The 24,667-nt window shown below is 41.7% G+C and overlaps 1 protein-coding gene across 1 annotated transcript; it reads left to right on the top strand.

Annotated features, from left to right (window-relative positions):
* The first annotated feature begins 53 nt into the window (after positions 1-53).
* On the top strand, positions 54-22,831 carry LOC132869131 (cytochrome c oxidase assembly protein COX18, mitochondrial). Its single transcript, XM_060902486.1, has 7 exons — positions 54-192; positions 5,333-5,714; positions 8,305-8,405; positions 10,408-10,574; positions 12,481-12,596; positions 13,133-13,240; positions 21,679-22,831. The coding sequence occupies exons 1-7, from the start codon at positions 173-175 to the stop codon at positions 21,844-21,846; spliced, it is 1,062 nt and encodes a 353-aa protein (XP_060758469.1). The 5' UTR covers positions 54-172; the 3' UTR covers positions 21,847-22,831.
* The last annotated feature ends 1,836 nt before the right edge of the window (positions 22,832-24,667 follow it).

Raw genomic sequence — 24,667 nt, 5'->3', positions numbered from 1 at the left:
GCGGAAGCGTCAAGAATATCACCGGCGCACTCAATCGCGTCATATGTGTGCGCCGACCTGTCATGCTGCACTGACATTTACCGGGTTAAAGTGTCAAATAGTTGGAGATAATGATACACAAATTGCTCTGTTTTATTAAATTTTATTAAATGTGATCACGTGTTTGGATAAGATGTGGAAAAACGCCAGAAGGTGAGTATTTTTCTGTTTATTTATCATGGTTAGCATTTTAGAGCGAGCTCAGTTCTTCTGGATGGAGTTTATTTTAAATATTAGAAATATTTCAGGGTGAAAATGTTTGCTTTCTGTAGATATTTTGGCCTTTTAGTTTTGTAATTGTGAAAAGAAAAAAAAAAAAGCAATAACCAAGCTGGGTTACTTCTGGAAATTATACTAAAAATATATGGAAAAATATATATATAGTATATATATATATATATATACACACACACACACACACACACATATACACGGAGTGCAGAATTATTAGGCAAGTTGTATTTTTGAGGATTAGTTTTATTATTGAACAACAACTATGTTCTCAATCAAACAAAAAGACTCATAAATATCAAAGCTGAATACGTATGGAAGTTAGAGTGGGGTGTTTTTAGTTTTGGCCATTTTAGGAGAATATGTACGTGTTCAGGTAACTTTCACTGTGCAGAATTATTAGACAACTTAATAAAAACCAAATGTGTAGCCATTTCACTTATTTATTTTCACCAGGTACACTGATATGACAACTCCAGATTTGCAAATAAACATATGACATTCAAACACAAAACAAAAACAAATCAGTGACCAATATAGCCACCCTTCTTCATGAGGACGCTCAAAAGCCTTCCATCCATAGATTCTGTCAATTTCTTTATCTGTTCACGACCAAAATTGTGTGCAGCAGCAACCACGGCCTCCCAGACGCTGTTCAGAGAGGTGTACTGTTTTCCCTCTTTGTAGACCTTACGTTTTATAATGGACCACAGGTTCTCTATGGGGTTTAGGTCAGGTGAACAAGGGGGCCATGTCATTATTTTTTTCACCTTTCAGACCTTTACTGGCTAGCCACGCAGTGGAGTATTTGGACGCATGAGATGGAGCATTATCCTGCATGAAAATCATGTTCTTCTTGAAAGATGCTGACTTTTTTTCCTATACCACTGCTTGAAGGTTTCTTCCAGGAACTGGCAGTAGGTCTGGGAGTTGAGTCTGAGTCCATCCTCAACTCGAAAAGGTCCAACAAGCTCGTCTTTGATGATACCAGCCCATAGCAGTACTCCACCTTGCTGGCGTCCGAGTCGGAGTGGAGCTCTGTGCCCATTACTGATCCAGCCACAGGCCCATCCATCTGGCCCATCAAGAGTCACTCTCATCTCATCACACCACAGCACCTTAGAAAAATCAGTCTTCAGATATTTCTTGGCCCAGTCTTGACGTTTTATCTTGTGTGCCTTACTCAGTGGTGGTCGTTTTTCAGCCTTCCTTACCTTGGCCATGCCCCTCAGTATTGCACACCTTGTACTCTTTGACACTCCAGGAATGTTGCAACTCTGGAATATGGCAGAACTGGATGCTAATGGCTGCTTGTTAGCGTCACGCTTGATTTTCCGCAGATCATGTGCAGTTATTTTGCGCCTTTTTTTCCCCCCACACGCTTCTTTCGACCCTGTTGACTATTTGCAATGAAACGCTTGATTGTTCGGTGATCACGTTTCAAAATCTTCGCAATTTCAAGAGTGCTGCATCCGTCTGCAAGACATCTCACAATTTTATACTTTTCAAAGTCTGTCAGATCTCTCTTCTGACCCATTTTGCCAGAGGAAAAGAGGTTGCCTAATAATTATGCACACCTGATATAGGGTGTTGATGTCATTAGACCACACCCCCTCTCATTACACAGATGCACAGCACCTGATATACTTAATTGGTAGTAGGCTTTCAAGCCTAAACAGCTTGGAGTGGGACAACATGCATTAAAAGGATGTTGTGGTCAAAATACTCACTTGCCTAATAATTCTGCACTCAGTATATATATATATATATATATATATATATATTCATGAAGGTTCATTTTCCATCCATCCATCCATCCATTATCTGTAGCCACTTATCCTGTCCTTCAGGGTCGCGGGCAAGCTGGAGCCTATCCCAGCTGACTGTGGGCGAGAGGCAGGGTACACCCTGGACAAGTTGCCAGGTCATCGCAGGGCTGACACGTTTTTTTTTTTCCCAGAATTTTGCAGGTTCATTTTCCTTCAGTAAAGAAAAATAAATGTAACATGTTCACACTGGTGGGCAGCATGGTGGTGTAGTGGTTAGCGCTGTCACCTCACAGCAAGAAGGTCCGGGTTCGAGCCCCGGGGCCGGCGAGGGCCTTTCTGTGCGGAGTTTGCATGTTCTCCCCGTGTCCGCGTGGGTTTCCTCCGGGTGCTCCGGTTTCCCCCACAGTCCAAAGACATGCAGGTTAGGTTAACTGATGACTCTAAATTGAGCGTAGGTGTGAATGTGAGTGTGAATGGTTGTCTGTGTCTGTGTCAGCCCTGTGATGACCTGGCGACTTGTCCAGGGTGTACCCCGCCTTTCACCCGTAGTCAGCTGGGATAGGCTCCAGCTTGCCTGCGACCCTGTAGAAGGATAAAGCGGCTAGAGATAATGAGATGAGATCACAGCACTTTTATTTTTTTTTAAAGTACTTCATCAACTTCAACAATGTTACACAAATATCAATCCATAACAGTTGGAAATGTCCCTTAATTCCACAGCGTGTTGATAATGGTGGACACCGGTGAAAGTGATCACGATTATCGACACCTCACATGACTTCTCAGATGTGCGGTTAGATACAAAATGGCGCCTGTCACATGAAAGAGTAAGAAACAAAGTAGGTTTCAATGAGGAGATCATGAAATATCGGTGAATTTGATCAGTAAAAACATGTCCATGATCTGTCCACCATGCTTGCCTGCGATGATAACGTCCAGGTTTTCCAAAAAGTTGCTGATCATGCTAAAAAGATTCCATCTCGGGTAATGAGTTGTGTCATCAGACAACAAGATCAAAGGGTGAGGCGGGTCTTCCGGTTGATTAATTAACCAGCAATAACTGTTGTAACTGAAACTCACCTTTGTAAAATTGTTTTTTATTGGTAAATCTGAAAAGGTGTCGATAATTATGGGCTGTCGATAATTGTAGCCGCTGATCTCATTGTGACATGTTTTTATGTTGTTGGTTTTTTTTATCTAAAAATGTGATCAAAGTACAACCCTGATTCCAAAAAAGTTGGGACAAAGTACAAATTGTAAATAAAAACGGAATGCAATGATGTGGAAGTTTCAAAATTCCATATTTTATTCAGAATAGAACATAGATGACATATCAAATGTTTAAACTGAGAAAATGTATCATTTAAAGAGAAAAATTAGGTGATTTTAAATTTCATGACAACAACACATCTCAAAAAAGTTGGGACAAGGCCATATTTACCACTGTGAGACATCCCCTTTTCTCTTTACAACAGTCTGTAAACGTCTGGGGACTGAGGAGACAAGTTGCTCAAGTTTAGGGATAGGAATGTTAACCCATTCTTGTCTAATGTAGGATTCTAGTTGCTCAACTGTCTTAGGTCTTTATTGTCGTATCTTCCGTTTTATGATGCGCCAAATGTTTTCTATGGGTGAAAGATCTGGACTGCAGGCTGGCCAGTTCAGTACCCGGACCCTTCTTCTACGCAGCCATGATGCTGTAATTGATGCAGTATGTGGTTTGGCATTGTCATGTTGGAAAATGCAAGGTCTTCCCTGAAAGAGACGTCGTCTGGATGGGAGCATATGTTGCTCTAGAACCTGGATATACCTTTCAGCATTGATGGTGTCTTTCCAGATGTGTAAGCTGCCCATGCCACACGCACTAATGCAACCCCATACCATCAGAGATGCAGGCTTCTGAACTGAGCGCTGATAACAACTTGGGTCGTCCTTCTCCTCTTTAGTCCGAATGACACGGCGTCCCTGATTTCCATAAAGAACTTCAAATTTTGATTCGTCTGACCACAGAACAGTTTTCCACTTTGCCACAGTCCATTTTAAATGAGCCTTGGCCCAGAGAAGACGTCTGCGCTTCTGGATCGTGTTTAGATACGGCTTCTTCTTTGAACTATAGAGTTTTAGCTGGCAACGGCGGATGGCACGGTGAATGTGATGCAGTGCCGTCTAAGGGCCTGAAGATCACGGGCACCCAGTATGGTTTTCCGGCCTTGACCCTTACGCACAGAGATTCTTCCAGATTCTCTGAATCTTTTGATGATATTATGCACTGTAGATGATGATATGTTCAAACTCTTTGCAATTTTACACTGTCGAACTCCTTTCTGATATTGCTCCACTATTTGTCGGCGCAGAATTAGGGGGATTGGTGATCCTCTTCCCATCTTTATGTCTGAGAGCCGCTGCCGTTCCAAGATGCTCTTTTTATACCCAGTCATGTTAATGACCTATTGCCAATTGACCTAATGAGTTGCACTTTGGTCCTCCAGCTGTTCCTTTTTTGTACCTTTAACTTTTCCAGCCTCTTATTGCCCCTGTCCCAACTTTTTTGAGATGTGTTGCTGGCATGAAATTTTAAATGAGCCAATATTTGGCATGAAATTTCAAAATGTCTCACTTTCGACATTTGATATGTTGTCTATGTTCTATTGTGAATACAATATCAGTTTTTGAGATTTGTAAATTATTGCATTCCGTTTTTATTTACAATTTGTACTTTGTCCCAACTTTTTTGGAATCAGGGTTGTCGAATTATTTTTCAGATTTTCACAATGTTTGTTGTTAAATTTATTTTTGAAGAAAACAATAAAAATTGTCTAAAAACAAAAAGAGAGCACAATATATTTACAAGATGTCAAAAAAGCATTTTACGATATAATTGATCACGTTCTCGATATTATATTGTCGTTTTGCTCAGCTGTACTAAATAACAAAATCATAAAAATATTAAAAATACACCTTATATTATGTTGTTGATGTTGAACAAAATGAAGCCATCGTCTTTATCAACTCTGGACTTGGACTGGAACTAATTTAGTTTCACGATTTGTTGTGACGTGATCTGAAGGGACGTGACCCAGCGTCCTTCATCACCTCGATCAACTCGGTGACAAATAAAATTGTCTCGAACAATTATTATGATTATTATTGAATTGTTTCATGTTTCTGAGTCCTTTGTTGTCGCTGTCCTCTGATTAATGTCATGTTGATGTCGACTTCACAGAGGACAGGTCAACTCTACAATGCTTTTGTTTTCACACAATCCATCTTTCTTCCAATCCTCTTTCCTTCAGGCTCTCGACCATGACATGCTGGAAACTCTCCTTCCATGGCGTCCAGCTGACTGTGAAACCCCAGGTGAGATGTATCTCGCAGGGTGTGTTCAGGAGGGACTCGACACCCCGACCTGCTCGCTCTCTCAGGTCCAGGTGTGTCCCGTTCCTGTCCGGTTTGTACCTGCAGCCGTGCGGCGTGAGGCCCGTGAGCTCGTCCGGATCCGGGTGGTACGAGAGCGTGGCGGATTCTGCTCCCGTCCACTTCACCGAACAGCTTCTGATCTCCAGCCAGCAGATGACGGCGCTGCCATGGTGGGCGGGGATCGTCTGCACGACACTGGCACTGCGCACCGTCGTCACTCTGCCGCTCGCCGTCTACCAGGCCGTCATCATCGCAAAGGTCTCGTCTCGCATCCTTACGATAAGATCTCAACCTGCATGAGACGTTTTTGTCCAAAGCAGAAGCCTCATAGGTTTCAGAAAGGTTTCTGTTGGTGCTTTGATAGAATTGTGATCATTTATTTTGTTTAAAGGTGCATTAGGGACTTTTTTTTTTTTCAACATTACATCCACTCTCTTATTCCTGCCTATATTCACAAAACTCCGCCCCCAGGATCTCCAGTGGCCTGTGAGTGACAGGAGGAGAATCCAAACACAAACAAGCACTCGGGACCGGGAGGGAGTCCGTTTTCCAACCTGTTTTTTTTTTTCAGCACCTTCAAAAACTTCTGCTCAGTATAATATTTTTGTCCTGATCATGTTGCTATAATCGTATAATCAGGCATCGACTCAAGTTGTTTAATTGAGAAACTTCTAAGAGTAGTTTAGTTCGGAACAGAAATCTCTTTCGAGTGAATTTTACACTCCTGACAATTCAAAACATGACTTTTTTTTTTCGATATAAGAATCCATGTTTTTCATAATTGCTTTTTAAGAAAGTTAAAGGTGCGGTTTGTTATTTTTAAAAGTGTCTCGAGATCTCAAATCATCACATTATTTCAAAGATAGCTTCGAAAAATCATGATTTGTGAAATCGCCATGCAGGAGATCTTAACACTTTTCTCATTACAGGCTTTTGTTTTGGATGTTTCTGGCCCTGAAATTAGCTCCACCTCCTTTAAAATAAAAAAAGGCTTCTCAGTTTGTTTGTTTGTTTGTTTGTTTTTAAGTTGTTTTCCTCATGGTCTGTGAAGCAAAGCCAGGGGAGCTTTCTGTGAGCTTTTATTGAGTTACAGTCGTGGAAATCACATCACATCACAGCACATCACATGATCAGAATGATGTGGTTTATTCATGAGATCTTAGAGTTCTGAAGTTGTTTCATTGGTCAGTTGATTTGAATGATTGATTTTAATTCAAACCTCAATCGCTGAAAAACAAGTCGGCCGAAAAATAACGTCAAGAGGAACGTCGTATATCTGAAGTAGCCAAGAATTCAGAAGGAAATTAGGATTAGCTTCAGAAAAGAAAAAAAAAATTCACGTATAATCACAGCATCCATCTTTAATCTCAATTTTTTTGAGTAAAAGATGCTCATTTTTGAGGGAAAATCTTGAAAAATATTAATTTTGGTATTATTTTCAACGATGTCCAGGGTATTCAGAATGTCCTCCAGATCAGAATCCATGAAAAGGGCTTTAAGCTTGACAGACTGAATCAAATGAATCATATGAATTTTAATGATTTATCGTTGAAGAGTTGAATTGTTTTCGATTCAGCGATTTGACGGAGCAATCGGAACCCGAGCAGGGCCTTTCGCAAGTATCCCAGAAGTGTGAAATAGGTCCAGGATCAGTTTTTTTTTTTTTTTTAATTGGATCCATGTCCGACAAACTGAATCGACTCCTAATTTGACTCTCTTGCTGTATTTTGTGATCTCAGCCTCCACATTTTGTCAAATGCTTTCTTTCCCTCCCTCGCGTGTTCTCAGCCCCATCTGGGAGAGATGTAGATTTAATTTGACTCTGTGTTTGGGTTTTATTCCCCCTGGAGATGACCTGCAGACCTTGTGGTGAATCTCTCTGCGTGGGTGAAGTAAACAGGCTTCAGCTCTGATGATCAGCGAATGAGATGTTTATCTCCATGTCTTCCTAAATATCTGCACTGTTTATGCGTTAAAGCCTTTTTCCTGATTTTCTTTTTTTCATCCATCGTCTTCTGGTTCTGAGAGGAATCTCCCTGAGATTCTGTCTGTATTCTCACAATCGCTCATTTCCCAGGAGCTCTCTTTTTTTTTTTCTTTTCCCTCGTCCTCATCGTTGCTGTTTTTAAATTTCTCGCTCCTGGCTGTCGTTCAAAACCTTCCCAAGAGTCATGGGTCACATTTCTCAGAATATTATTAATCTGGGAAAATTGTGTCATCCTTGGTGTCCTCCTCAGTGTCGTGCATTTCTAGGAAACTAATCAGCGACAGCATGGTGTGGGTGTGATGCTTCAACTTTGAAGAAAATTAAAAGTTCGTCTCCCATCTGGAAATGTTTTATTCCTCAAACAAAACAAGCTTATGATTCCCGAAAACAGTTAAAATGTTTTGTTTATTGAAGAATGACGCACTTTTTATCCTTTTAATGTTGCACGTGCGTTATCACCGCTGTAAGACTCGTTCCGTCACGCCCACGCTTCTGTAAATCTTAACGAGCTATTTCTTTATCAAAAACGTCAACGATTATACGTTTTTCATTCAATAGCACATTTTTAAAAATCGCTCGATGATTCGTTTCAGATTCCGAATGAGCTGTTGCGATAGACACAATAACGTTTCTATAGCAACATTCACGTTTCTATAAAATAAAAGGACGTGACAATTTTTAACGTTGGTTATTGATGATACAAAGCATTTGATGATCGTTATTCCCTTCCTGTTTGCTTGAGTTGATCTGGAGTCAGTGCTTGGCGTTTTGTATTTTGTTGCTGTTTTTGAACGAGAAGCGTGTTTCTGGATCAGTAATAAGAGTCGCGAATAACTGCGGGATCATCTTTGTCTTCGCCAGATTGAAGCCTTGCAGAAGGAAATAGCCGAGTTAGCACAACGGCTACGCTACGAGATTTCCATCAGAGCCAAGGAGAAGGGCTGGTCTGAGAAAGCGTGCAGGTAAAAACACACTTTAGTGTCAGATGAGGATTATTGCATCATGTCTGAAACCATTATTACATCGTCTTTCTAGTTGTGTTCGCTATTTCATAACTAATTCTCGCGAGTAATTACACAGACTCGAAGGTTGTGTTCGCTCGCTTTAATGTAATCTTTCACACAAATTTTCGCTCATACTTAGACAGACTCGAAGGTTGTGTTAGCTAGCTTTAACGTAATCTTGAGCACAAATTATAACTAGGAATTCCACAGTCTCGAAGGTTGTGTTAGCTAGCTTTCGTATAAACTTGAATACAAATTTTAGACAACAAATACAGTCTTTTTAAGTTTGTGCTGGCGAGCTTTAATTTTTAGCGTAAACTCTAGCTTGGAGTTACACAGTCAATAAGTTTGTGTTAGCTTGCTTTAACGTACTCTTTAGCACAAATTCTAGCTAGTAATTACACAGACTCGAATGTTCAATGAGCTAGCTTTAATGTAAACCTGAGCATAAATTCTAGCTAGTAATTCCACAGTCTCGAAGGTTGTGTTAGCTAGCTTGAACATAAACTTTATGACAAACTCTACCTACTAATTACACAGACTCGAAGGTTGTGTTAGTTAGCTTTCACGTACTCTTGAGCACAAATTCTAGCTAGCAATTCCACAGTCTCGAAGGTTGTGTTCGCTAGCTTTAGCGGAAACTTTATTGCAGATTCTAGCGAGCAATTCCACAGACTTCAAGGTTGTGTTGGTTAGCTTTAACGTACTCTTTAGCAGAAATTCAAGCTAATAATTCCTCAGACTCGAAGGTTGTGTTCACTAGCTTTAACATAAACTTTGTTACAAATTCTAGCTAGTAATTACACAGACTCGAAGGTTGTGTTTGTTAGCTTTAACATACTCTTGAGCACAAATTCTAGCGAGCAATTCCACAGACTCGAAGGTTGTGTTCACTAGCTTTAACATAAACTTTGTTACAAACTCTAGCCAGTAATTACAGACTTGAAGGTTGTGTTAGCTAGCTTTAACGTACTCTTGAGCACAAATTCGAGCTAGCAATTAATTCGAGCTAGCAATTGCACAGTCTCGAAGGTTGTGTTCGCTAACTTTAACATAAACTTTATTTCAAACTCTAGCTAGTAATTACACAGACTTGAAGGTTGTGTTAGCTTGCTTTAACCTAAACTTTATTACAAATTCTAGCGAGCAATTCCACAGACTCGAAGGTTGTGTTTGTTAGCTTTAACATACTTTTTAGCACAAATTCGAGCTAATAATTCCACAGTCTTGAAGGTTCTCTGAGCTAGCTTTAATGTAAACTTTAGTATAAATTCTAGCTAGTAATTCCACACTATCAAAGGTTGTGTTAGCTCGCTTTAATGTAAACTTGAATGCAAATTCTCGATCGCAAATACAGAGTCTTTTTCAGGTTGTGCTAGCTTTAACATCATCTTTCACACAAATTATAGCTAGTAATTATCCAGACTCGAAGGTTGTGTCAGCTTGCTTGAAAATAATCTTTCGTACAAATTCCCGCTAGCAATTATTTTCTCTGTCGGGTTTTCCGAGCGAGTTTAATTCTTTCTTTATAACTGTTTCTCGCTCGCAATTATGCAGTCTATCAGGTTGTGTTGTGTGAATGTCATAAAATTTCACGATTAAAATGTTCAGGAATTACTGACGCTGTCTCAGGTTGCTTGAGCGAGATTAACGGACTTTTATCACAAATTCAAGCGAGTAATTGTCTCATAACTCATGCTCGCTTGAAATGATGTGCGCTGTTTGTCAGGTTGTTTTCCTCGTGAGCTAAATTCAATCACAAGCTCGAATGCAAGCTGGGAAACTTGTGCATCGTCTCAAGTCGTCATTTTATTGAACGAAATAACATGAATTTCAGGTCGTGTCGTGTTCAGATATCTGTCGAATTTAAATCAGATCATAACTGATCTGAAATAATTAAATTGTGTGTAAAATCTGTTTGTCATGCAGAAGTTTGATTTCAGGTTTTAACGATGTCCAGGTACCATTTTAAGAAGAACCTGCGGCGGATCGTGTCCGAGCTGTACGTGAGGGACAACTGCCACCCGTTCAAGGCCAGTGTGCTGGTGTGGGTGCAGGTGCCCATGTGGGTGTTCGTCTCTCTCGCCCTGCGGAACATCAGCGTGGGATTGGAACACGTCCCGTCGGGTAAATCGCCTCCTGTGGGATCTGTGTATGGCGGAAAGTCAAAATCATCTACGTATTGAACGTGTTTGAGTTTTTTCCATTTCAAAGTCAAGTGGGCGGGGCTAAATTGAATTTGGGTATGACATTTTCCATGGATTTTTTTTTTATCAGTCCATTTTTGGGGGGGGCAATAATTTTTTTTTTTTTTTTCCTTGTCAGGACAAACCTCGGCTAAGATCTGGAACATTCCATTTTATTCCACTCGGCCGCCATTTTAAATAGAAATACAAGTGTGTTGAAGAATTTTCTAATATTTTGGCATCACTTGAGACTTGGAGAAATAAATGTGAAATTGATGTGTGTGTGTGTGTGTGTGTGTGTGTGTGTGTGTGTGTGTGCTTTTCTATACTACTGAGGACCAAATGTCCCCACAAGGAAAGTAAAATCTGACAATTTTGACGTTGTGGGGACATTTGGATGGTCCCCATAAGGAAATTGTTTTTGTTTGTTTTTAAACAAAAAAATTAAAAGAGCCAAAAAGTTTCCTTTTCATGACCAAGGTTAAGGTGAGGGTGAGGTTTTGATGCAGCACAGCATTAATAAACAGCTCAAATCTCTTCATTAAGTTTGCGGACGACATGACTGTGGTGGGTCTCATCAACAATGGCGATGAGACAATCTACAGGAGTGAGGTGAGCCGCTTGGCCATGTGGTGCAAGGACAACAATCTCCGCCTGAACGTGGAGAAGACGAAGGAGATTGTTGTGGACTTCAGGAGAGAGCACACCCAGCATGCTCCACTAACTATCAACGGTGCTGCAGTGGAGAGGGTGAGCAGCACCAAGTTTCTGGGTGTGCACATCTCTGAAGACCTGTCCTGGAGCAACAACACCGCGTCACTGGCCAAAAAAGCCCAACAGCGTCTGTACTTCCTCCGCAAACTGAGGAGAGCAAGAGCCCCGGCCCCCATCATGCACACATTCTACAGAGGCACCATCGAGAACATCCTGACCAGCTGCATCACCGTGTGGTACGGCGCCTGCACCGTGTCCTGCTGCAAGACTTTACAGCGCATCGTGAGAGCAGCTGAGAGGATCATTGGTGTCTCTCTCCCTTCTCTAATGGATATTTATAACTCCCGCCTCACCCGCAAAGCCATCAGGATTGCAGGTGACCCCACCCACCCATCTCAGAGCCTCTTCAGCCTGCTGCCGTCGGGGAGGAGACTGCGGAGTCTCCGAGCCAAAACCAGCAGGTTCAAGAACAGTTTCTTTCACCAGGTGGTCAGGAGGCTCAACTCCCTCCCTGTTCTGCCCCTCCTCCCCCCTCTGCCCCCTGCCACAGATTCTGCCTGCACACCCCCCTGCCCCCCCTTCAGCATCTGACATGTCATCCTCACAGTTTCCCCCCCAACACACACACATACATACATACATCTCATCGTTCATTAACGCACTGAACTCAGGGACCACACATCTCACTTTACCTCGCTCATTTGCACTATTCCACACTACCTCAGCTTAACAGCTGCTAGTTTGTTTATTCTGCTTATTTCATGTTTCATGTTTACCTGCTATACCTCAAGTGCCCTTGACTGTTTGGCTATTTGTACCAATTTATATATATGTGTGTGTGTGTGTGTGTGTGTGTGTGTGTGTGTGTGTGTGTGTATGAGTGTTTAGTCTAGTTCATATCTAGAGTGTTTATACTGTTTATATTGTTTTTTTTTTCAATTATTCTATTTTTATTTATTGCATTGCCAGTTTGCACCGTGGGTCAGAGAGGACTGATATTTCATCTGTGCTGTATGTCGAGCATGTATAGCATATTTGACAATAAAGTTGACTTGACTTGACTAATAATGATGTCAATGGAAGGTCCTCACAAGGATTGTGAGATAAACGTGTGTGTGTGTGTGTGTGTGTAGGATTGCAGCAAGAGCTGGCAGCAGGTGGCGCTCTCTGGTTTCCAGACCTCACGGTACCGGACTCAACCTGGATCATCCCCGTGTCTCTGGGCCTCATCAACCTGCTCATTACCGAGGTGAGAACCACATCAAGGACACGTGTGTGTGTGTGTGTGTGTGTTAGAATTATGCTCTAAATTAAAAACCATGAAGACGGATCATGAATAAGTGTCAATTTAATCATTAATTAATTAACTAAGGGGGGTTTGTTTGGTTGTGGGCTTGCTTTATTTTTTTTCTGTCATGGAGGAAAACGTGCTTTTATCCTCATCTCATAATTGGACAAGAGGAAATCTCTCTCTCACACACACACACAATTTCAATAAACAATAGAGCGATAAGAAGGGCAGGATTTCCCGATTCCTGTTTTTTTTTTTTTTGCCCAGAGCACAGTATGTGGCAGGACGTTTAGATTGGAACATAAAAGACGTTCACGAAAATAAAACTGAAGACAAAAATTTGTGGGGGAAAAAAACGGTTTTGACGTAACACTCAACACTGTGTCACGTTCAGATGTTTTTAGCGTGACATTAACAGGGGTTGGATTGAGTAGCGGGGAATGTTTGTGTTTGTGTATGTATTATGGTATTGTGTGTGTGATGGTTTTCGACAGGTCTACGCCTTGAGCAAGCTCGAACAGTCAAAGTTCCAGAAATACGTGACCAACTTCATCAGAGGAATCTCTCTGGTTATGATTCCTTTAGCTGCCACCGTGCCTTCTGTAAGTCATCAGTTGTGTGTGTGTGTGTGTGTGTGTGTGTGTGTGTGAGTTAAATAAAGGATCTCCTGATTCAGTAATAAATTTATCCGAGATCATATTTTGGTTTGAACCAAACCTCTGGTGTGTGTTTATCCTCCTGTCATCCTGACTGATCTTTTCGTTATTTTTCACAGAAAGTACTCGAGTCATTATTCGTAAACATTTGCTGAAAGAGAACTCGATGAAGCCGAGATCAGTAAAGTATTTATTTCTTCATGTTTTAATACAACGAGGACGTCTCCACTCGCGCTCATGATTATCGTTTATTAAAGACCTCGACATCTACTTCTCATTACGTTTAACGTTCTGGTTCGAGTAGCTATCGATAGCTATAAACGTGAAAACTTTGACCTCTGACAAATACAACCCCGATTCCAAAAAAGTTGGGACAAAAAACAAATTGTAAATAAAAACGGAATGCAATGATGTGGAAGTTTCAAAACTCCATATTTTATTCAGAATAGAACATAGATGACATATCAAATGTTTAAACTGAGAAAATGTATCATTTAAAGAGAAAAATTAGGTGATTTTAAATTTCATGACAACAACACATCTCAAAAAGGTTGGGACAAGGCCATGTTTCCCACTGTGAGACATCCCCTTTTCTCTTTACAACAGTCTGTAAACGTCTGGGGACTGAGGAGACAAGTTGCTCAAGTTTAGGGATAGGAATGTTAACCCATTCTTGTCTAATGTAGGATTCTAGTTGCTCAACTGTCTTAGGTCTTTTTTGTCGTATCTTCCGTTTTATGACGCGCCAAATGTTTTCTATGGGTGAAAGATCTGGACTGCAGGCTGGCCAGTTCAGTACCCGGACCCTTCTTCTACGCAGCCATGATGCTGTAATTGATGCAGTATGTGGTTTGGCATTGTCATGTTGGAAAATGCAAGGTCTTCCCTGAAAGAGACGTCGTCTGGATGGGAGCATATGTTGCTCTAGAACCTGGATATACCTTTCAGCATTGATGGTGTCTTTCCAGATGTGTAAGCTGCCCATGCCACAAGCACTAATGCAACCCCATACCATCAGAGATGCAGGCTTCTGAACTGAGCGCTGATAACAACTTGGGTCGTCCTTCTCCTCTTTAGTCCGAATGACACGGCGTCCCTGATTTCCATAAAGAACTTCACATTTTGATTCGTCTGACCACAGAACAGTTTTCCACTTTGCCACAGTCCATTTTAAATGAGCCTTGGCCCAGAGAAGACGTCTGCGCTTCTGGATCATGTTTAGATACGGCTTCTTCTTTGAACTATAGAGTTTTAGCTGGCGACGGTGGATGGCACGATGAATTGTGTTCACAGATAATGTTCTCTGGAAATATTCCTGAGCCCATTTTGTGATTTCCAATACAGAAGCATGCCTGTATGTGATGCAGTGCCGTCTAAGGGCCCGAAGATCACGGGCACCCAGTATGGTTTTCCGGCCTTGACCCTTACGCACAGAGATTCTTCCAGATTCTCTGAATCTTTTGATGATATTATGCACTGTAGATGATGATATGTTCAAGCTCTTTGCAATTTTACACTGTCGAACTCCTTTCTGATATTGCTCCACTATTTGTCGGCGCAGAATTAGGGGGATTGGTGATCCTCTTCCCATCTTCACTTCTGAGAGCCGCTGCCACTCCAAGATGCTCTTTTTATACCCAGTCATGTTAATGACCTATTGCCAATTGACCTAATGAGTTGCAATTTGGTCCTCCAGCTGTTCCTTTTTTGTACCTTTAACTTTTCCAGCCTCTTATTGCCCCTGTCCCAACTTTTTTGAGATGTGTTGCTGTCATGAAATTTCAAATGAGCCAATATTTGGCATAAAATTTCAAAATGTCTCACTTTCGACATTTGATATGTTGTCTATGTTCTATTATGAATACAATATCAGTTTTTGAGATTTGTAAATTATTGCATTCCATTTTTATTTACAATTTGTATTTTGTCCCAACTTTTTTGGATTCGGGGTTGTATTTAAAGGTAGACCGCCTTTCAGATTTTTCAAGTGTAGGTCATAAAAAGAATTTTCCCCGACACTTGATTATTTTTGTTTCGTGGACCGAAAGCTCCTGAATTCGAATCACAGACTTCCAATTTTATTTGTTTTTTTTAACAGAACAATTGATGAATTTATCTCCACGTGGCCCGAAATTCTCCGCTATTTTTTTTCCTGCTTCACCATGATGCGATACAAGATACTCCGTCATGCATCACATCACGTGGTGGGCTTTCGCCGTTCGCGCGAGGCATTGTGGGATACAAATTTGAAACAGGAGAGAAAAATGGAGGACGTGAGTGTGCGAATGAAACGTGAAAGACCGACTACAGTAACGGAAAGAAAGCGAGAAGAAAAGACGTTATGTTATATACGAAGGAAAGGAAACGCAGGACCAAACTAATAAATATTGGCACCCAGCGAGCACCTCGGTGTGATCAGCTGTTTGTTTAGTGACAGAATGATGGAACTGTCAGTGCACGCTCAAAGGGAAACCTGCGCATGCACACACGGACTTCCTCTGTCTGCTTGACTGTGTGATTTCCTGCACGTTATTTGCTTTAATCCCCTCAAATTAAATAACTTCCCAGCCACAGAACAGAATGGCCTGATATTTTGTGAGATGTTACAGAAATAAACAAATATCACAATGACCACGTTTCAGAGCGAACTAAATTTCACCGGTTTTATGAAATCGAAAGGCCGTCTTGCTTTAAACGTCTTCCAGAGAACTGCTTGGGAATGATCTGAAACCGACTCCCTCACGACTTCCTCGTATCTCTGCCTTTCTGTTTCATCTCTGCTGAAATCCGCCTCAGGATCAGAGCAGTGACACTGTTGTGTCTTTCTGCACCGATCCATAATAAACGCAGAGATGCTCAGACTGATCTTCCCCAGCAGGAGAAAGGGGAAGACATCTGATGTGTCTGTCTGGGGAAGACATCTGATGTGTCTGTCTGGGGAAGACATCTGATGTGTTGGAAACGTGACCTCGCGCCGAGATTGATGTTATCATTCAATCTTCGTGGCTCAAGTTTCCAGTTGTGCGAAACCGAAATCAGGAACAGATACCAACACGGGGTCACGTTCACATCGTGTTCGCAAACGCGGGACAACGTGTCGAGTTCGTTTCAACAATTTCAGCCGGTTTAACGAAATCGGTCACTTTTTACCTATTTTGCGTCAAAACTTTGAACATCGTAGAACGCTGCGATGACTTCAAACGGAACACACCGACATGTAAATCTGGCATCACTGACATCTACGTCGATGTTTCATCTTGCTTCAGAAGATCCCATGATGGTAAACAGAGAATGTTTGTTTGTTTTCAGTGAAATAAAATCGATCGATACACACTCAGTGGCCACTTTAACAGGAACTTCTTGTTGTTGATTCTAAGATCCCTGTTCTTGGCTGCAGGACTGGAACCCTTTGGAATCAATTTTGTGCCAAAATGTTCATACAATACTTTTGAAATATCAAACAAAAACGACAAATCAAAATACAAAAAAAGAAAAAAAAGTCAATTTTTTTTAGCCTGGCAAACTAATTATTGGTGTAATCGTGCAAAATATCAGTCTATTACTCTTCAGAAACCTTTTATTTTTGTTCCGTGTCTTTCTCACTTTTGTTTGACGTAATTTATTTTGGTTGCGATTCCAGCATTCTCGTTTGCGCTCCCTGACTTTTTGCTTGCAGTTTTGGCACAAACTTCACGTGTGGGTGGGCTGTCCAGGAATGCATTCCCATTGGCTAACTTGTGTTTGACTGACAGCTACGCTCAGCCATTCCCTACTCGGATTCTGGCGGACTGTTTGACGAGTGACCGATCCATTGACGGTAAACAAGGATCGAGTGGACTTCAGTGGCGACTATGATATTGAATTAATTCAACAAAGTGTAAATTCAATATCATAGTCACTACTGAAGTCCACTCGATCCTTGTTTACCATCAATGGATCGGTCACTCGTCAAACAGTCCGCCAGAATCCGAGTAGGGAATGGCTGAGCGTAGCTGTCAGTCAAACACAAGTTAGCCAATGGGAATGCATTCCTGGACAGCCCACCCACACGTGAAGTTTGTGCCAAAACTGCAAGCAAAAAGTCAGGGAGCGCAAACGAGAAAGCTGGAATCGCAACCAAAATAAATTACGTCAAACAAAACTGAGAAAGACGCGGAACAAAAATAAAAGGTTTTCTTTTTTTGTATTTTGATTTGTCGTTTTTGTTTGATATTTCAAAAGTATTATATGAACATTTTGGCACAAAATTGATTCCATAGAACCCAATGTGTTCGTCTGTTTTCTGTTGCATGCTGAGATGCTTTTCTGCTCACCACGGTTGTAAAGAGTGATTCTATGAGTTACTATATCCTTCCTAGGGAAAAAAAAGCTCAAACCACCTCAAATCTGTCCATTTTCTGATCTCTGACCCTCTCTTATCAACAAGGCATTTGTTTCCGCTCACTCACTCACTCACTCACTCACTGACTCACTCACTCGATGTTGGATTGTTTTTTGTTTTTCGCACCATTCTTTCTGTGTAAACTCTGGAGTTTACCTTTGTTTGGCCTTTAAAAGTGTTTACATAAAACGAGTGTCGATTCAAGAATACATCATCTTTACAGAATATATCGTTCATTCTGTGAGGCGCCATGATGAGCTTTTACTTTAAGCATTTTTTAACACTGCGTGATGCAATACACCAAACTCACGGACGCCGCCATCTTGGGTTTTTTAGTGATATTCAGCAGTCACCAGTCCGTGTATTTTGTTGTTGCTTCCTTCCAGCTCGCTCACTGTTGGTTCAATCGGCTTGAAACTCCTGATGGTCAAATCTCTCATGTTGACTTGTTTTTCCAATAAAGTCGCCAGAACACTGTGGTGTCTCGTCCCCGCGAAAGATCGGAAAATTCACTGAGGAAAATGTTGTCCCCTTCCTAAAAATCCATGATTTTTCAAATATTTTTTTCATGGAGAAAAAATGAGAAGGTGCTTAAATATCCGTGATACTGTTTAGAAGAGGATGAACAAAAGTTTGAGCCTCTTATAGACAGCGCATTCGAGCACCACCGTCATTAGTCATGCTCGACGTCCACAGTTTAAAGTGAGCATACCTGATAAATTCTAGCTTTTATGTTTAAACACAAAGGATGGACGGATTTGTGACGGATTAATTTTCAGCCTTCGAGGTGCAGAATTGTGATTCAAGAAGAAGAAGAAAAAGACTTTATCTGTCATTCTTACCCTGATACTCAAAATTCTCAATCTGTTCATTTTTGGCTTTTTGGTCGATTAGTTTCTGATGGAGGTTTTTTTCTCATGAATGGAAAATTATCACTGGTTTGTGACCAGGGCAACGACAGAAAGGGAAATTTTATAAAACGCTGGATTTTTCAAATGTTCATAAGTTTGTTTTTTGATATGTATTTCCAAAATTAAACAAGTTTTCAATTCAGATCTTCACGGTCTTTAATTTGATACTTTACACAACACTATGACGACGACTTTAAAAATACGGCCTGTCACTGCGACTGAAACCATGAATGAACGCATCTTTTCAGACAGTAAGTTCTTTTTGAAGAGTGTTACTCGCGCGAATCAATTTGCGATCAGCCGTGTTTCTGTGAGCCTGCCGATCATGCAATTAGAAATTGCGAAGGAAAAAAAACAAGGAGCAGAAATTTTTATTTTGGAAAAAAAGATGGAAAAATATCCCAGAAAAAAATGTTATGCTCACATGAGGTCGTATTTCAGATAATTAACAGTTATTCCACGAAATCGAGTCGTACATGAGCTGATCGCGGCTATAATCCATGTACGACGAGATTGAGTGAGTGGAATCACTGTTTTATTCGATCCACAGTCACTGGATTTAGAGAAACAGAGCATTTTTTTTTTCAAATTCAATCAATACAATCTTAATACAAAACATCCGACAAAATAATTTCTGCTTAGAATGTAAACAAACCGGCGAAATGACGGGAGCAGTTTGTGGAAAATGCGATAATAATTCTTGAAAAACAAACCAAAAAAAGATACATTCTTACTATCAAATACTTTCATTTCATATTTTGTTGCTTTTTTTTGTCATTTTTGGGGGGTTTGTTTTCGAGTCGAGTTTTTATTTCATCCTCGGTTAGTTCAGCAACACGCTCCGCCATTTTGTTTTTCTCTGATCACAGTATATGAGCTGATATCCTTGGAGCAGAGTAGCCAATCAGAGTGCATGATTGCTTACATCCAGTGAATGTGGAGAGAATAAATATCAGTTAGTGTGGCTACTGCTTCATATAGAGGCGCAAGCCAGTTCATCATCGTGCTGTAAGAATGTAAGAGTGTAACAATCGTGCACTTACCAGAACGGTGAATCGTGATCTCGCAATACGAACAGTTGATCTCGCGTTATCAAAGGTACACAAGAACGAGTGGCGAAGCTATGATGTCATCGTGTTGTAAGAATGAGTGTAACGAGTGAAACTTCATAACCAATCAGCGCTTATCCTGATCGAGTTCGATTACCCGTTCTACTTCTTGATAAACTTCGGAACCAATCAGAACCAGAAACGAAATAAGAGAAACCTTGTTCTAACCTTGTTGTATCGGAAGATAATCGGCAGATAAAAAGATAAACGAAATTCACCTCGTGGTTCGCCGAGGCTACTGATTCGATCTCAAGTAAGTGGTGTTTATTTGAAGAAAACTGACCTTTTGATTATCACAGCTTTTGTTTGGTCGTTCTGAAAGGTCAAATGAAAGGTCTTGTAAGTTTTTTTTTTTTTTTTTAAGCTTTTTGGCAGATATATCAAGAAGCCGATATCAAACTTCTGCTATTCGCTTTAATTTTTACTTCGCTCAGGACGGAGCCCACCGGGGGCGAGGTATTGTTTTCGGTCGGGTTTCTTTGTATGTTTTTTTTGTGAACGATATTACAGGAAAACGGCTGGATCAATCTTCATGAAACTTTCAGGATAGATGGGCATTGGTCTCAAATAGAACTTCCAACATTTTGAGGGTCATCCGGTCAAGGTCACCAAAAAGGTCAAAATCATTTTTGTTGTATCTACTGCCTCATATAGAGGCGCTAGTTACTACGTCATCGTGCTGTAAGAGTGTAACGATCGCGCACAGCGCAGACGTGTTCCGATTAAAATGGCCGGTGAGCGAATACAATTCGGTTCACTGTTCGAAATAAATGGACTAGACTAAAGAAATCGCTTTCAGACATGTTTCTGCTTATTCCAGAGGGAAAGTGCGTTCCACTGAGCTCTAGCGCCGGGCCATTTCCGGGAAATAAGAGTTTGGGTCATGGCAACAGCGTGTGTATGTCAGCCTCGGTTCGGAGGTTTCAGTTTCAAAAACTGTAAAAGGTAAGAGTAGAATAATATAAAGTTCGCACACTTGGTATATTTTACTTCTGTGATTTTTAAATTGCCTCACAGAGTATATATATATATATATATATATATATATATATATATATATATATATATATATAATATGCTTTATTTGCTGTCTAGACATGGGATCAGAAAACTTTTATTTATAAGCAGGAGCCACATGGACCCATAGGGGACCTATTTTATTTATTTATTTTAGTTTTAATGATAAGGGCGGCACGGTGGTGTAGTGGTTAGCACTGTCGCCTCACAGCAAGAAGGTCCGGGTTCGAGCCCCGTGGCCGGCGAGGGCTTTTCTGTGTGGAGTTTGCATGTTCTCCCCGTGTCCGCGTGGGTTTCCTCCGGGTGCTCCGGTTTCCCCCACAGTCCAAAGACATGCAGGTTAGGTTAACTGGTGACTCTAAATTGAGCGTAGGTGTGAATGTGAGTGTGAATGGTTGTCTGTGTCTATGTGTCAGCCCTGTGATGACCTGGCGACTTGTCCAGGGTGTACCCCGCCTTTCGCCCGTAGTCAGCTGGGATAGGCTCCAGCTCGCCTGCGACCCTGTAGAACAGGATAAAGCGGCTAGAGATAATGAGATGAGATGAGTTTTAATGATCATGTTGTTGTGACTTGGCGACACTCTGCTCAAAACATTGTGAGTGAAACATCGATGGCGAATTTTGAAATTTCGGTACGTTCTCCAATCCATGCAAAAGAACGCATTCATTTTAACAACTTTTACTTTTTTGGTTGGAAAAAATAAATATTTTGAATGATTTGCTTCACGCCGACTGATTTTCTCTTTCACTGGAGTGTGTGAGAATAATCAGGGGGTCAATAACCTTCAGCAGCAGACCACTGGGAAAGGAAACGTCCTGGAGATTGGAGATGGGTCGAGGAATCTTTTCTTTGGACTTTTTTGTTTTTACACATAATTCAGAAAATCTCTGTTTGAAATATCATTTTGTCGTTTTGGAAAAATTTAAAAATCTCTCTCTGTCTCTCTTTTTCTTTCTCTGCTCTAGTCCATGGCGCTGTACTGGCTCAGCTCCAGCTGCATCGGTCTGGGTCACAACCTCCTCCTGCGTTCTCCACGTTTCCGATCTCTCTGCCGAATCCCTCCATCACACTCGGACTCTCACACACCCTACAGGGACGTTGCTGCTGCCTTCCGGAACAAATACATGAAATAATTATTGATAAACTCACTCAAGATTGGTCAGGTTCAGCAGAACCACCAATCTCGAGTGCACACCATCTGCAAAAGACAGTCCACCATCTGTCTTTTCTTCTCGAGGTCACTGTGGAGGATGTTTGTAAAAAGCGAACGATAAACATGAAGACTGAAGTGTTTCTGGAATGTACAGTTTTGGTGTTGAGGTAGAAATATTTATCAAGGACTCCGAAACCATTCTGGGAACTTTGTGGAGGAGGAAGCGTTCTTCTCTTCATGTCTTCACAGGTCTCCTCCTTCATCTGCTGGAGTCGTGAATCCTGTCTGTGGAAAAGGACTTTAAAAAGCTAAAACTTCTCTGTCTCGCTCTCTTTTTTTTTTTTTTTTTTTTTTTTTTTTTTTTTAGATCTGAGTTTTGATTCTAAATTTTATCAAATCTTTTCAGACTGCTGACATTTTGCATTTTTGAGGAATGGAGAATTTGTGAGAAAAAAAATACAAAATAACGCAAAAGTGGTTTGGTTTTTCAAGATTAGGATCTTGATGTCATAAGATGTTTGTGTCCTTTGCGATATTTAAAGACGCATCCCATAAATCATGGCTGGAACAATCCCACCCTCCGTCATCTGTGGAACTTTTCACACTTGCGTTATTTTCAAATTGAATCCAAAATTCAGTTCATTGTTGAATTGAAATCGTAAACACTGAAGCGTGAAATTCATTTTCAGATGTGAAAGTTGTGATTTTTCCTGGTTTCGAGTCGCAGAGGAAGTTTGTACGGATGAGTTCGGAGGTCGTGATGATGACGTGGTGTGTTGCTGCTGAAGTTTCATCATTCTGAGGTGAGCGCGCTCGTCTCGAAGAAAACATCATGGTGGTTCCTCCAGGGAATAATCATGACCTTTGAACTCGTCTTCACAAACTGTTCAGGAAGGCAGCATGGCAGTGTGAGAGAACTTTCCGTGGGTTGTTTGTTTTGGATTATAATTGACAATAAATACATTTTCTCCTCCTTCTTCTTCTTCTTTTGGTTGCTTCTGTATGTTGGGGTCGCCACAGCAGATCTGGTCCCTGTATTTGATTTGGTGTCGGTTTCACATCCTGACGCGACCTTCCCTCAGCTGTCCAGGCATCGGACTGGCACTCAGAGTGTGCTGGGGAGGAAACCAGAGCACCCGGAGGAAACCCAAACAGACACAGGCAGAACATACAAACTCCACATAGGAAAGCTTCCATCGGCTGTGACGTTTGAACCCAGAACCTTCTCGCCGTGATGCAACAGTGCGAACATCTCATCTCATTATCTGTAGCCGCTTTATCCTGTTCTACAGGGTCGCAGGCGAGCTGGAGCCTATCCCAGCTGACTACGGGCGAAAGGCGGGGTACACCCTGGACAAGTCGCCAGGTCATCACAGGGCTGACACATAGACACAGACAACCATTCACACTCACATTCACACCTACGCTCAATTTAGAGTCACCAGTTAACCTAACCTGCATGTCTTTGGACTGTGGGGGAAACCGGAGCACCCGGAGGAAACCCACGCGGACACGGGGAGAACATGCAAACTCCGCACAGAAAGGCCCTCGCCGGCCACGGGGCTCGAACCCGGACCTTCTTGCTGTGAGGCGACAGCGCTAACCACTACACCACCGTGCCGCCCACCAGTGCGAACATTTTACATTTATTTTTCTTTACTGAAGGAAAATGAACCTGCAAAATTCTGGGAAAAAAAAAAAACGTGTCAGCCCTGCGATGACCTGGCAACTTGTCCAGGGTGTACCCTGCCTCTCGCCCACAGTCAGCTGGGATAGGCTCCAGCTTGCCCGCGACCCTGAAGGACAGGATAAGTGGCTACAGATAATGGATGGATGGATGGATGGAAAATGAACCTGCAACATTCTGAAAAATAAAAAAAAAACATGACAGTCCTGCGATGACCTGGCGACAACCTGGCAACTTGTCCAGGGTGTACCCCGCCTCTCGCCCACAGTCAGCTGGGATAGGCTCCAGCTTGCCTGAGACCCTGTAGGACAGGATAAGTGGCTTCAGATAATGGATGGATGGATGGAAGGAAAATGAACCTGCAACATTCTGAAAAATAAAAAAAACATGACAGTCCTGCGACTTGGCGACTTGTCCAGGGTGTACCCTGCCTCTTGCCCATAGTCAGTTGGGATAGGCTCCAGCTTGCCCGCGACCCTGTAGGACAGGATAAGTGGCTACAGATAATGGATGGATGGATGGATGAATGGATGGATGGAAAATGAACCTGCAACATTCTGAAAAATAAAAAAACATGACAGTCCTGCGACGACCTGGCGACTTGTCTAGGGTGTACCCCGCCTCCCACCCATAGTCAGTTGGGATAGGCTCCAGCTTGCCCGCGACCCTGAAGGACAGGATAAGTGGCTAGAGATAATGGATGGATGGATGGAAAATGAACCTGCAACATTCTGAAAAATAAAAAAAACATGACAGTCCTGCGATGACCTGGCGACGACCTGGCGACCTGTCCAGGGTGTACCCCGCCTCTCACCCACAGTCAGCTGGGATAGACTCCAGCTTGCCCGAGACCCTGTAGAACAGGATAAGCGGCTACAGAAAATGAATGGATGGATGGATGAAATTTGAAAATTTGAGGGAAAAATTTCTGATTTGGGAAAAATTTCTTCGTAAACTCAATATTTTCAGACAGAATTTGAAAGCAGCGTGGTTCTGATTTTTTTTTTTCTGACTGAGTGAATGCTAGACCTGGCGACTTGTCCAGGGTGTACCCCGCCTTTCGCCCGTAGTCAGCTGGGATAGGCTCCAGCTCGCCTGCGACCCTGTAGAAGGA

Source organism: Neoarius graeffei, chromosome 20, assembly GCF_027579695.1.
Source record: "Neoarius graeffei isolate fNeoGra1 chromosome 20, fNeoGra1.pri, whole genome shotgun sequence".
NCBI classification, from domain to species: Eukaryota; Metazoa; Chordata; class Actinopteri; order Siluriformes; family Ariidae; genus Neoarius; species Neoarius graeffei.
This window is presented reverse-complemented; position numbering and strand designations above follow the sequence as displayed.

Excerpts from the sequence above, each read along its gene's own strand:
- LOC132869131 (XM_060902486.1), top strand. The coding sequence starts at position 173 with ATGTGGAAAAACGCCAGAAG. Across the intron at positions 5,715-8,304 it reads AGGCCGTCATCATCGCAAAG|ATTGAAGCCTTGCAGAAGGA; the intron begins GTCTCGTCTCGC and ends TGTCTTCGCCAG. Across the intron at positions 12,597-13,132 it reads TCAACCTGCTCATTACCGAG|GTCTACGCCTTGAGCAAGCT; the intron begins GTGAGAACCACA and ends GGTTTTCGACAG.